This window comes from Rhopilema esculentum, chromosome 14 (genome assembly GCF_057945365.1).
Source record: "Rhopilema esculentum isolate cy_ngs chromosome 14, ASM5794536v1, whole genome shotgun sequence".
NCBI classification, from domain to species: Eukaryota; Metazoa; Cnidaria; class Scyphozoa; order Rhizostomeae; family Rhizostomatidae; genus Rhopilema; species Rhopilema esculentum.
The window spans coordinates 853,336-865,353 of NC_142828.1; the positions used below are offsets into that span (position 1 = coordinate 853,336).

The 12,018-nt window shown below is 35.1% G+C and overlaps 2 protein-coding genes across 2 annotated transcripts; one reads left to right on the forward strand and one right to left on the reverse strand.

Moving 5' to 3' along the window:
- The first annotated feature begins 376 nt into the window (after window positions 1-376).
- LOC135696412 (uncharacterized) lies at window positions 377-3,339 on the forward strand. Its single transcript, XM_065215792.2, has 3 exons — window positions 377-786; window positions 1,720-1,949; window positions 2,405-3,339. The coding sequence occupies exons 1-3, from the start codon at window positions 713-715 to the stop codon at window positions 2,746-2,748; spliced, it is 648 nt and encodes a 215-aa protein (XP_065071864.1). The 5' UTR covers window positions 377-712; the 3' UTR covers window positions 2,749-3,339.
- Window positions 3,215-11,977, reverse strand: LOC135696410 (E3 ubiquitin-protein transferase MAEA). Its single transcript, XM_065215790.2, has 9 exons — window positions 11,850-11,977; window positions 11,187-11,372; window positions 10,789-10,992; window positions 9,363-9,485; window positions 6,078-6,154; window positions 5,538-5,652; window positions 5,246-5,379; window positions 4,134-4,323; window positions 3,215-3,430 (listed from the first exon to the last, which is right to left on the reverse strand). The coding sequence occupies exons 1-9, from the start codon at window positions 11,886-11,888 to the stop codon at window positions 3,326-3,328; spliced, it is 1,173 nt and encodes a 390-aa protein (XP_065071862.2). The 5' UTR covers window positions 11,889-11,977; the 3' UTR covers window positions 3,215-3,325.
- Between the last annotated feature and the right edge of the window lie 41 nt (window positions 11,978-12,018).

Genomic DNA, 12,018 nt, shown 5'->3' on the forward strand with positions numbered 1-12,018 from the left:
AGTATGCCATAGCCATTGTGACCATCGCCATACTTCTTTTTCTCTTGTAAGAGTAACTCATTCAAGTTTTCTCAATTCTTAATGACATCAAAGATACCCACAAAACAGTATGAACCCCTGTAGTTAGGGCTGTAAGCAAAGTCCATGCATTGTTGATGCTGAGGGGCCTAGCAGCGAGTACATACAGTAATTCTAAAAAAGAAGTACTGATTACGTCTCAGTTTGGTTTTGCTTCCACAAGTTTTATTCTTGTACTGTATTTAGCAACTAAGTTGTTTATACTTATTATTATGCTGCTAGGCATTGCTAAGCACAGCTGATGTAAGTCAATGACGTAACAGAAAATGGAAAAGGCGACGATACGCAAATTCAAGAGGAACGAAAGCAATGCTCGGTTGTGTTTATCAAAAGAACCTATTGGATCTTGTTATGTGCTGTTGCGAACCCCATGCTTTGACACACTGTTGTTGTTGCTGCTGCTGCTAACGCACCCGCTTCATGGCAGCGGAGGATTTGCAGTTTGATTTGTGAACAAGTGCGTGCTCACCAGTCTACTGGTTGATCAACACATATATGGTACGCTTGGGTGAACACATGCAACTCCCAATGGACAATAGTCTGGCTCCTCGGAGCTTTATATGAACCGTGGATATCGAAAATAAATTTCTCAAAACATTGGACGAATTCGATAGTTGATGCTTCACGTGAGAACATGGTACACTGCGTCACGTGTAAAAGGACTTTTAAAAGTCGAATAGGAAAAACTAAAGACACGCGATGTGAAAGGCGAGTTGCATTGTTTAGATATTTTTGTGCTTAAAATACCCAATAAATATCTATTCAAGTTCATCAAGTTCCACACTGCGAGACAATTTTTAGCAAACTTATTTTAAATGATGAAAATGGGAAAAATCTAACGGGCGGATAACTGTGACTTCTATGTTACAGCGCAGTGACAGAATCTTAAGTATGTCTAACGCAGTCAGAAGACCTTTTGGATTTTGACAGCAAATTTGATTTAAAACTGTATTTCGGGCATACAGGCTATGATAGATGCCTTACACTGCTTATCAAGATTCTGATAAATCTACTGATATATCAACTTGAAATTAATCAGCTGTTTGAATCCAATGGACACCTGAAGAAGAGCAACCATTCTTTTTCAAATTACATCCTTAGCAAACCAGTGCTTTTCCGACTTTAAATATGACCTACGTCGTGTAATGCCTAGTCCATATCCAGGAAGTCAAGATAGGAAATTAATGAATTTAAGGAAAAGGTAGAAAGAGGACAGACAGGTATGAATTTCAGAAAGGATCAGTGGAACAATTTCTGTCTTACAAAGATTTATATCAAACCCGATTCATTTTTAACCAGATGATACTATTCCGTTTGAAATAGCAACGATAAGCAGATTATCCTTTGGTTCGAACATATTAACTGTCTGTCTGTGTTAGTTTCTACGCTGTCTAAAAGGACGTAGACAGCAGCAAATATTACGTAGAAATTCAAGGTACCCATTCTATCCATTCCGCAGTACAAGTAATATCACATGAAAATTGAGACCGTTTCGTTCGACTTGGCTTTCCTTTACAGCTTTCTCATACAACTTCATTTTCGTGAGCAATAAGATACGTCTCAGCTTTTGATATTTGCCTCAGTGATTCTGATTGGTTAATCGATGAAAGTTTTAATAAAATGTTTTGTGTTTGTTTCTAGCTGCGCAAAACTATGGCGGGAATTGCAAATACGCGAGGACGATGAGGGCCGAAAAGAAAGGAACCGAGAACTAGATATAATGGAAAAGGAACTTGAGATCAAGAAAAAGCAACTTGAGATGGAGAGACAGAAAGTTACAATAAAGGAAATGTTTCCAGCCGGGGGGACGATAGAGTTGACGTGTTATTATGATGACAGCATGCAGGAGAAAGTTAGAAGTCTTATGAAAGGTGAACAGAAACACATTACTTTGACTTCATCTGTTTATTACGTAAGCCATTGAAAGAACATGATCATATATCGAATCATCACCTCAAACCAGAAACTAAAACACAATAATACGATCTAACTAATATTTTGAAACAAATTATTATTTCTCCAATCTTCCAAAGACTGCACAAATGGAAATGAACTCTAGAATGTTGTGTATCTACTTGTTACTTTGCTTTTTCGCTTTTGAAACTTACCCTTACCAGGTTCAATTTGAGTCAGAACACTTAGAGAAATCAAGAATTTCAAACGGACGGCAAAAAGTCAATCTCAAAATCATATTTGGAAACACTCCCAGAAAATTCCCTAAAAATGACTGCACTACCATCACAACTCGCTTATGGTTATACCATATTCAAGTTAAACCTTCCAAGTAAAACAGCTTTATTATTGACACAAAAATATTGCATTCCAGGTGCATATTTGGCATTGCCATCCTCAACAACAACAGCAACAACAACGCAAAACGACAGGGAGCAGCTCGTAGACAAAATGCCAAGAGAATATTCATCGCCTTTCGGACAACATGATATAAAAAGCGGTGCTGATGCCACGGGTTACAAACGAGTTCATTTTGAGCCAGAAATTAACAGGTCTTCGTCATCAAGGAACAGTTCAACATTTGAAATAAAAGAACACCCTGAGTACCGTAAACATAGGAAGTTGCCTTCCGTCGAAGCGATTCGAAATAGGATGACCAGCAGACAAAGACTGGAAGATGAAGGATCCTCGTTTGGAAGCGGAGGTTCTGCTGACTAACAAGTTCTGTGTGGCGTATATAAGAAATGATATTTTATTCTTAAAGCGTCTTACAAAATGAATGAAGGCAGAGATTGGAGTAACAATTTTCAAAGCTATTTCACTGATGAAAGCCTTTAAACAGCTAAGACAAACAGCTAAAACAATTGCGCGGCTCGACGAGTGACAAGTCAGACATGGAATAATCGAGAGCAGTTCTCGGTCTGCTAAAGTCATAATCGTTACGGTCTGAAATAAAATATTTCGCCATACATCTAATGAAGTAGAAAAACGAAAACGACTTTTTATTTTATCAGCATGCTTTTAAATTCTACGAGGCTGTTAAGGTACTATCAGGTAAAAATACTCTTGAACAGGCCTGGAATGCTTCACTGAATTGAAGCCCAAAATGAAGGAATAGAGGTTTTCTAAAGGAAAAGAAAGAACTTTGTTTCGAAGTCTAGATAAACAAGTAAAGACATCAAAATTGTGAACTGACATTGTTAAATAAAGAATGAATAAATTAACAGTAAACGAAATTGGTATACCTATAAAATGTTAATTGGAGATTTATAACTAAATGACAGCCATAAACCAATCACATGACATAAACTCTCTGTGCATCTTCAGATTTGTACTTGTCTTTCGAGCGGGGGCACTGAATCGAGTTGTTATCTTCAGGGTGGACCATCATTTGCAGGGACTACAACGAAAAGCAATGTCTTAGAAAATCCTTACTCCTTCGCTTCATTCCATTTTAAGAAAGTAAAAAGACGGTATTCAAAGCATTCATATATCTTTCAGATTGAGTACTTTGTGTCAAATGCAATCCAGCAGAAGATTTTTACATGTTCTAAGAAAGAAATTTTTTTTGTAACAAAGCAGTACACCGAAATGCTTCAGAAACATATCTGACGTCATCCAGATCTGCATTAAAGACTCACTAGTCAATAACTGGAGTGGTTCAAACTCTCCTAAACAATTCACTTTTATGCATTTTTCATTCAAGCAGTAGGCTGTGTATTGCAAACATCATAGTATGAAACCATCTGAATCAATCAGAAGTACAATTGATTTTTTTTAAAATACAGAATATAATTGATTAAAGACAGATAGGAAGGAATAAATTTGGTAACATATTAAAAAGTAAGAGACTTGAACATTGCTTAATAGCAAAAAATCATTCCGATCAGTGGCTTCGTTATCAAACTTCTCTTAAATGTTATCTTACTAAACTAAAAGCTAAGTTTATGATTTTCCAACTACTTGTGCTTGTGGTAACTTTTATCTTGATTTAATATGGTACCCATTCCCCTCAAATCTTGGTGTCATAAAAGGTAACTGATTACGTCATTTTCCCATTCAATGTATCAAATGATTCTCTACAAAAACAAATGGCTACTTACATTCTCGCCATAAACATTTCCATTTGGCAGCATCATGGGAGGGTTGTACTCATTCATAGCCTCGCCTGTCATACTGCAAATCAGCCTCGACTGGGCGCAATGTGCAAATGGTAGCTGTTTAGCTAAATCGTTGAACAATCGGCTACATACGGGACAGTCAGGACTCTTTTCGTCGTCATGGTAGCAGTGACTTGAACATTGGTTAAGAATGAATAATAGCACATCTTAAAAACGTATTTGACTTTTTTAATAAGGAAAGAAGAAAATAAGGAGAGAACAGACCGCTACCATAAGCCTGATTTACACGAGATGAAATGTGAAAAATATGCGCAAAAATAGACTGGAAATTCTCTTTGGAAAAAGTATAAACCAATCAGAACAACTTTATAAGGCAGCTGACTTCTGTTTTGGCTCCTGATGGCCTACCTCTTTTCGCATTATTTTCCTCAAACACTCTCACCTATACAACGTCAATAAAATAGGATCGATTCATTTCCCGTTCCGCGTACACACTCCATTTCAGGTGATTCAGATCAGATTATCATTCAAACATTTTAATTTCAAATTGACGAAAACTTGCTTAAAAGTTCTATCGTTCTACCAATATGTCTAAAATAAACGATCGACAAGAATTTCTTCAAAACCCTGAAATGTTGGCTGTTTATTTGCCAGCTAAACAGCAACAGTTTAAGTCATAAAGATTCAAGATCTGTTCGATGCAGATACACTTACAGGATCTTGCATGTTTGCACGAGCTTAAATGGCACCATTTGAAAGTATTTGAAAAAGTTTTCTTGGTTATGCTAGTGTAAATCTCTTACCGAAAGTTGAAACTCCTCCTTCTGAAGATGCTCTGAATAAATTATTCTAACCCAGTATCGCTTTTTTGCTGTTTTGCTCGCTTTTTCAATAAAATTAATTTCTGGCACTGTAAATTGAACTTCGTATTCGAGCGAAAAATTTGCTTCGAGCGGAAAATTCGTCTCATGTAAATCAGACTTAAATGAAATAAAAAGAAAACGCGAAAGTGGTACCAAAAATAGAGTTTCATGAAAGTGACCTTGATATGAGTCTGTTTATCTACTTTGCCTTCACAAAAAATAAAAAGATACGGTGTTTTCAAGGACGCTAATCCACACTGCAATGTAACCTCCAAGATTGACTGTGAATTCAATTGATGGAGAGCAAAATTTTCTCTACGAAATTGCTCCACAAGATTCTCCCAGCGGTCTTTGCGAAAGAATCCCTACAAGAAAAATCAGATCACTTAGCATGATCAGAAAGCGTAGGTTTATTCATGCAATGACAGTATTCGAGGTGTTCCTGGGGTTATAAACATGGATGCTCTTGGGCAAAAAGGGTGGGTCAAGAAAAAATTTATTTTAGAATAAGAATCCTACTTACCTCATATCTTGCACAGTGGCTTTCTGGTTTGAAAGCAAGCAAAGCCATTGGTTTATGAATGTCTGGATCTGCGTGCACATAGCCATTGGCTGGATTGAAGAACTTCCTCGCGTACCTTAAGATCAAACCAATGAAATGATTTAATACAGAATGCATACATGCAAATGCTGAATTTCTTAGAAATGATACCACTACGATATTAGTGTCAAATAAAAATTACAATATTGCATGACATGATACAATATGACTAAATAGAATAAATGAATAAAAAACTAAACTTTAGAGCGTACAGCAGACAGAATCAAACACAAAAGCGTGCACATCTCTTTTCGTACGCCATCGAAAGCTCTACAACAAACCGGTTCACAGCAATCTTCATAGATATAAAATAAAAAAACAAATCAGAGAGATATTGAAAAATATCATAAAACAAGTATTTAATACAATATTCCGCTGAATATCAGAGCTATTAATGGTACAAATAAGAATTCTGATAAAATGGTAAATGAAAAAAAGGGATAAAAGAGGGACAAATCATACATCACCGCTTCCAGCCTTCTCTCCTGTTGGATAAGTTCAACAAATTCTTGCAACCTGATGTTTAATTCTAATCTACTCTGAAACGGTAAAACAATAAAAAGAAGTTGGTAAATTTGCTCTGTGAATTTAGTGCAGATTTCTTAGAATACTGTTGTCAATAAATGTAATATATCGACTCTCACAGTGAAATTGCTGCATTAAAATTAGCTACCTGATTTTGCTACCTAAAAATAATGTAAACATAGGACAACGATAATTCTGTGCTTCATAAGTGACTGGAAACAGACATACTAAAGCATGTAACAAAAAAGTAACAAGAAGCTAAAGTATGTTTTGTAGAGAAAAGATTCGGGTGACGCTAAAACTATGAAAGTTCTAAAAAGCCACCAGGAGCTCCATGGCGCTTCACAATATTTCACTCTATTTTCACAATATTGGCTTTCTAATCCACAGCTTCAGAGGACTTTACTACTAATCGACCATCTGCTACAAGCTACGAGATCAGAATTATCTGCAAACATAACGTAAATATAATTTGTCAAAGATGTTTGATCTATATTATATCAGCTTCTGAGATTATTATACTTTCTCGTGCAATGTTTAGAAATCTCAGCTTGTCTTTACAGCATAAGCAAGCCGTCACTGGCCTTCTACAAATCGCATCCTTCTGAAGAGTGATTTGTAAACAATGCAAAACTTCACAGGTCAACCCACACTATAACTCACAGCATATCACAGGCAAATTAATTCTTCTTATATAGGCTGGTTTAATGAGGAAGCACGCATGTAATGCTGAAATGCTCTTGTACTAGCGTCGATTGAAGTTCAGGGCCTGATTAATTCAGCTAGTCATGTTATTCAACAACATATCCTTGTCAGCTTGCGGGTGAAGGATTGTTAAAATTTGAAATCAGTTAATTTTGAATATTTTCCTGCAAAAGATCTCTCCTTTTCTTGGAGATCAATTACTTTGCCTATGAGTTGATAATTCTTTTCTGATAATTCTTCAACGAGTTTTATTTTAAAGAAAAGCATGGAAATGCCGAAAAAGAGAAGTTTTCAATCATTGCAATCATAGATAAAACATAGATCATAGAAGAAGTTAGATGGGATTCTGTCATGCGTCAAGGCCACTATAAGCCACAAGAAGCTCACTATATGAAAAAGAACATCATTTTTAATTATAAAGAATATCTGCTCCAAATGGCATCTTGATGACAACCTCATGAAAAGTGCCACGCTAGAAAATTTAAACTACAAAAAATTTCCCTTCTTTTTCTTCTGGTACAGAGCAAATAAATGTTAAGTATTTCAAATAATTTAGCTATGAACCAAAAAATATAAATGCTGTGATTTTTGGATGTCGGAGGCTAGAAGGTCTGGTGAAGATGAAACTATCAAAGATCGTAAAGATATGCTCTGTAAGAAAAAAGATCTTCATCATTGAATCGCCAAGATCTTCAAAAAAAAAAGAAAAAACTCAGTCTTTGACTCTCTTGTATCATTATGGTTTCCTTTGAAAAGATCTGTTTGCTAATCCCGAAAAAGAGATGGCAATGCAGGCTTTTTTCAAAATCATTGGAAGGGAAACACTATGATCATAAAAGATGCATGCTTAAGTTTTGTAAGTTTAGAGTTTCTTATCGTGAAAACAACGAAAAGAGCTTTGCCAACTCAATTCATCATTGATAAAGAAGCGACAGCAACTCCTCCAAACGAAGTTGCGTAGGAAACAGGGGAGGTATCCCTGAGAGATTTCTCAAAGAACTGCTGTTTGGCGTTATTCTAGACTGAGAGATGAACTAATCGGATCAGAATCAAAGAAAAAACTCAGTGAAGGGGCGTTCCTGCCGGATTGTGAAAACAGATGTGTTGCAATATGCATTTGAGTATTCCATGTGAAACTTTAGCATCGAGCACGTGTAGCCAGATGTCTTCGAATATTCTACACGAAACGGTGGCCTCTTCAACAAAAAGGTGCTGAATTTGATCTGTAAAACACTAGTGATTAAAAAGTAATCAGTAACAGCGGCAAAAATGAGCTTTTAGAAAAATGCTTCACTCTGTTCCTTTTAATGATAACCGAGCATGCAAAAGGAAGACTAAAGCGTGTATTTAAAATTACTTTAAATATCAAATTGAAGAGCAAAAAACTACAAAAATAGTGAAGTTCAAGCTCATTTTTGCCGCAGTTACTGATTACTTTTCAATCTTCATCAAAACATCTCAGAGACTAGAAATACACCAAGGCAATTAAAAAAGAAAGCGGTTACATGAGAAAATTGGAGATTCACACGAGATGAACCGAACCAAAAACTCAAAATTAAATTCAACAAACTTGTGAATTAAAGGGATGTATGAGATTTGAAGCAAAACAAACTTTTAATGATGCCATGCTGACACTATTTAGAAAAAGTGTTGAAATAAGCCAATAAAAAACAACGCATTCCAGGGTTCAAAGATTTGGTTATTTGTCTTGTCTATACGTTAATACACATCAAATTAAAAACCAAACGCATATTCTAGAATAATTAGATTAAAGCCAGCATATCATAACCACGTGCTTTTTAGGGTCTTCCGTTATTTTGGTTTTCAAGTTGGGCGTGGGTATCTTTCTATACATCATTGGTACAAGACGAAATTCATGCATTGGTAAAAAAAATTGTGTTTTTTTTTCATCAAGACTGGGATTAATATACTCATTCTTTGACTTTATCAGAAATTCAATAATTTGATAGAACAAAAGTAGTGTAAGATTTGACTCTTTGCACGTTTTTAATGGCTAACAATATTAGCATTGGTGAATGTCTTTTCCTGACACTAAGTTCTAACTAAGCTTTCTGACAATACTGTGATCACAAACAGCAATGATCATAGCTTCACAAGCTATATATCTGACAAATTATATGAAATTTTAATGAGAACACACTAATCACAAATAACAAACGTTTTCCTAAAGACATACAAGGTTATTCACTAAAGATTACACAACTCCAACACAGTACCCTGTATTTGAATTGTATTTGACTGCGAAAAACTTGATATTCCTAAACTAACATTGAAAATCAACTCAAAATGTGAACTTTCTTTGGTCATCATGAAAACCAAACACCACACGTTTAGGTTGGTTCCATAGCTTCTTTTGTAAAGCTGCTCCTTTTCATGATTTGAGTTTATGACAAAAATCAAAATAAGCGCTGTTCTAAATTAAACTCACCTGATTTTTCATAAAGAGATATCTAAAAATCGAGAAAAATGATCAATTGTAAAATAATGAATATTTACCTTCAACTTCCTGAGCTTGGATTTATTATCATGGCACCATGCAAGACATGGTTCAGATCTCTTCATTCTAAGGGCATCTTCCACTTTTCTTGCAGCAAGAAAAAGATCAACATCAACATAGTTCTGTAGAATGCAAAAAACAATAAGTATTACATCTTTAAGGAAACCTGCCTCGCAAAAAAGTCACATAAAATGAATTAACTTTAATTTGGTTTATGAACTAAAAGCTAACATCAAATTTGTCATACTCCTATATCATTGGACCAATTTGTTAGCTTTTAATAAATGCTGTTTTAAAAAGCACAGTGTTATATGCATTAAAAAGAGGCATTAAGTGCTTGAATGTAGAAATATCTTAAGAGATGAGAAAGGAGAATAAGCATTCTTTTTAATAATACACAGCATGTGAATACATGACCCAATTCTATCCTTGGTGAAATGGACAAATGTAGGCTGTAGTGAAACTTTCAAGAAAGCTTAGGAAGGCTGTTTTCATCATAACATTGCACCACAATACAAAGCTGCCAGCTCACAAGACACAAAATGAAATAGCCTGTTTATCTTTAAAATGACTCTAATTATTTGCCCGATTGGCTTTTGTTATGACAGTCTGCCTTTGAGACTTTAGCAAAACCACCTGATTGCAAAGAGACCTGGTAATGAGACATCCTGGATAGCCCCTCGGGCTTTTAAAGATAGTTTTGGATGAGATCTATTGATTGATTCTTTACAAAGACAGTTTTTTCTAGTATTTTGATACCTGTCCAAGAAGCTCAGCCATCTTTAATGTCCATCTAGGAGCTCCAATCTACTAAACGGTTATATGGGGGCTTTATATAGTTGTTACAGGATGTACCATGATATTGACAGTCTCACTTATTTCACAGTTTCAAATGATTTATCTGCATTAAGCCTTTACGGGGTTTCATTTAAAAGTTCTGTCTGACCAGGCCTAACGCAAATATTTAAAAATGAGGACACTCTAAAATAAGGCCTGTAGATGGTTATTGATTAAAACAACCTAGGTTTCAGTCCTTTCCGAATACTCTTTATCAAGAACCAAACAGTATAAGGCATGTGTCAGAAATGAGTTATTACATTTGCCTAGGAAAATATTTGAAAAGTAAAGTGACTTCATAACAAAAAAAATGTCTTCCTTAAACTTTATTTGAGGAAGCCTAAATATCAGAAGTAAGAAATGTAAAACATTGTGTGTTGTGCTGCTATCTTAATAAAAATACCATGCATAATCTCTGTCTACAATTTCGGATGCATTGTGTCCTCAAGGAAAAAATTTTCTCATGGATTAAGCCAGTCTAATTTGACTTTTTTGCAAGATTTACAATCAATATGATATGAAAATTTTTAAGGTAGGTGGTAACATGAATGTGCTGGATATTTTTCTGAAAAATATGAATATTTATACTTCAATATCTGCTTTCTTTGCCATCAAAATAGCAGTCTCATAATATCCTGATCTTAAAAAATGGTCAACTAGCATTCTTTCAAGGCGTTTTCTTTTCCAAACGAGCTGAGCATTTTTCCTGATGTCTGTATGGTCTTTCAATAACTCAATTCTTGCTTTGCAATTTCTGCCAGTTTCCTCCTCTCTTGTTAGAGCATCTGCTGCCTAAAGAAATGAATGCAAGATATTTCTAAAAAAGGTTCAATTTATGATTTGTGCAAAATGTACAAAATATCTTTAATCAGTTTTCTAAATTTTCTTGATGGCTTAGGATTCAAAAAATTAACTTTTCCTTAGCAGATTTATCCAATAAATATTCCCTTAAGAATATTCCCAAAGTAACAACAAGAGAGCCTTGCCTTTCTTTTAAAGTCTTCCAATTTGTTAACGACATCTCCAAGAGAATTTGATGCTTCCTCTACAGTTGTACTTTCACTAGATGCAGATGAAGCAATCTCATTCATCTGAGTGGAAATATGAGTCACTTCTTTGTCAATCAGTTTTTGAGCATTTCTAAATCTTTTGTTCAGGATCTCATACGGAACCTTGAAGAAAAAATATATAAAGATTTTGGGGAATAATAAGCAAGAACTGCATCATAATCAAAAATTGGTAGACACTAACTTTCATTAATATTGTAATCAATAACGAAATTCGTGCGTAATAACGATTTGATAAGGCCATATTGAAAAATAAGGCATAAGCTTCGGTAGAGGTCTATTGGAGTAAGAAATCGACTTATATGGTTGCTTAAGATCTGGATGGTACATTTTGCGGCAACCTGACATTTAAATTCCAATCTAATAATTTATTAGGGGGAAAACCCGATGCCTGTATAATAGTAATAACTTCGATAGATGCAACATCAGCACAAGCATCGAACATACCAATTTAATTTATGAAATGCACCATTATCAAAAATCACAATTTCATCTACTTTTCATCTACAAGCTCGATGTAATTTGAAGAGATATTATCACGATTTAAAATTTATTTTACACAACAATTAATAAAATTGGAACCTTCAATGTACTGTGCTCCAAGGCTTTGACGTCCGCCATTTCCTTGGGCAAAACACTGGGGACTGTGTACTGATGTTGTCTCCTCCACAGAATCACTGCCTCTATGATATCTCCTCCGTCGACGTCAGAGCAACAACAAACTCAGCAACCTCGAATATTTTTCGGAAAT